This window comes from Calidris pugnax, unplaced genomic scaffold, assembly GCF_001431845.1.
Source record: "Calidris pugnax isolate Ruff unplaced genomic scaffold, ASM143184v1 scaffold486, whole genome shotgun sequence".
Classification (NCBI taxonomy): Eukaryota; Metazoa; Chordata; class Aves; order Charadriiformes; family Scolopacidae; genus Calidris; species Calidris pugnax.
Window position 1 is genome coordinate 95779 of NW_015091332.1, and position 1187 is coordinate 96965.

At 56.6% G+C, this 1187-nt stretch overlaps 1 protein-coding gene across 1 annotated transcript in view; it reads right to left on the bottom strand.

Moving 5' to 3' along the window:
- Window positions 1-47: 47 nt before the first annotated feature.
- The window catches only part of CPLX3 (complexin 3), a 2508-nt gene continuing 1368 nt past the window's right edge, over window positions 48-1187 (bottom strand). The window contains exon 2 of the mRNA XM_014960980.1: window positions 48-327. Coding sequence (XP_014816466.1) covers window positions 66-327 — 262 coding nt within the window. The 3' untranslated portion in view covers window positions 48-65. The remainder of the gene's footprint in view (window positions 328-1187) is intronic.

Here is a 1187-nt window from a genome sequence, read left to right on the forward strand (position 1 = left end):
CGGCCCCTTGCCTGCCTTCTCCCCCCTGGCCGGGCGGGGGGGGGGTCTCCAGGCTTGGGGGGGGGTCACATCACGGCGCATTTCTCAGCCGATTGCTTCAGGTCCTCTAGCGTGGCCGAAGCTTTGTCCTTCAAGGAATCAAGGTCCAGGTTCTGGATGTTGCTGAGCTGGCCGATGACCGAGTTCTTCTCCTCCTCTTCCTCGTTGTCTTGCTCGATCATCTTGGCCAGCTCCTTGGGCAGCTCCACGTCACCTCCCACCAGCTGGATCTGGTTGTCATCCGTTTCGTTCTGAAACGGGGCCCGGGAGAAGGTCAGGAGGGGGTTGCTGGGGGTGGGTGTTTCTTGGACAGGAGAAGGGGGTGGCATGGGCAAGGTTCACAACCATGTCTGCCTGGGTTTGGGGCTGTCTCCCCAATTTCTGGTCCACGTGGGATGGTCCCTGGGGCTACCAGCCATCCTGGTGCGATGGGTTGGATGGTGGCCACAAGCTCCATCACCACCCACCCGGAGGGGACAAGGGCTGAGCAGAGCCCAGGAGGATGCCAGGGGACATGGCCGGAGCTGAGGTGACAACCCCAGTGTGCCAGCTGGGTACAAATTGGCATTCGGCTGGCAGCCCAGAGGCTGGGGAGCTTTCTGCAGCCAATTAAGCTCCACGTATGCTTAACGAGTGCGCCCACCGCGGAGGAGGGTCGGCAGATGGGGGGGAGGAAGGCTCCTCAAAAGGCAGCCCGGCTGCCAAGCGGGATCAGTAATGAGCAGAAGAAACTTGTCGAAAGATTCGAAGGGACACGAGGAAAGAGCGAGAGGATCTGGGGGGGGTGGTGGGGAGGGGGGACAGATCTGAACAAATCCCCGTTTCCCCCGGAGCAAAAAATAAAAATAATACTAATAAAAAAAGAAAATCTCCATCTCTTCATTTTTTTTTTTCTGCCTTTTCTCGCTTTTGGCAAGGGGGTGGGGGAATAAATTCTCCAGCTGTTGATTTTCCTGGCGATAAAAAGTGGTGTTTTGGGGGGGTGAGGGGGGTGCTGAGAAGCGGTGGGGTCTGATCCAACATCAAACAATCCGAACAATAATATCCCTTGGCTTTGGCGACCTTTCCGAACTAAAATTAGCCCGGCTCCAATTTAGAGTATTCACTCACTGAGAGACTCTGCCTGAATAAAGGGTGGGCTTGGGGCT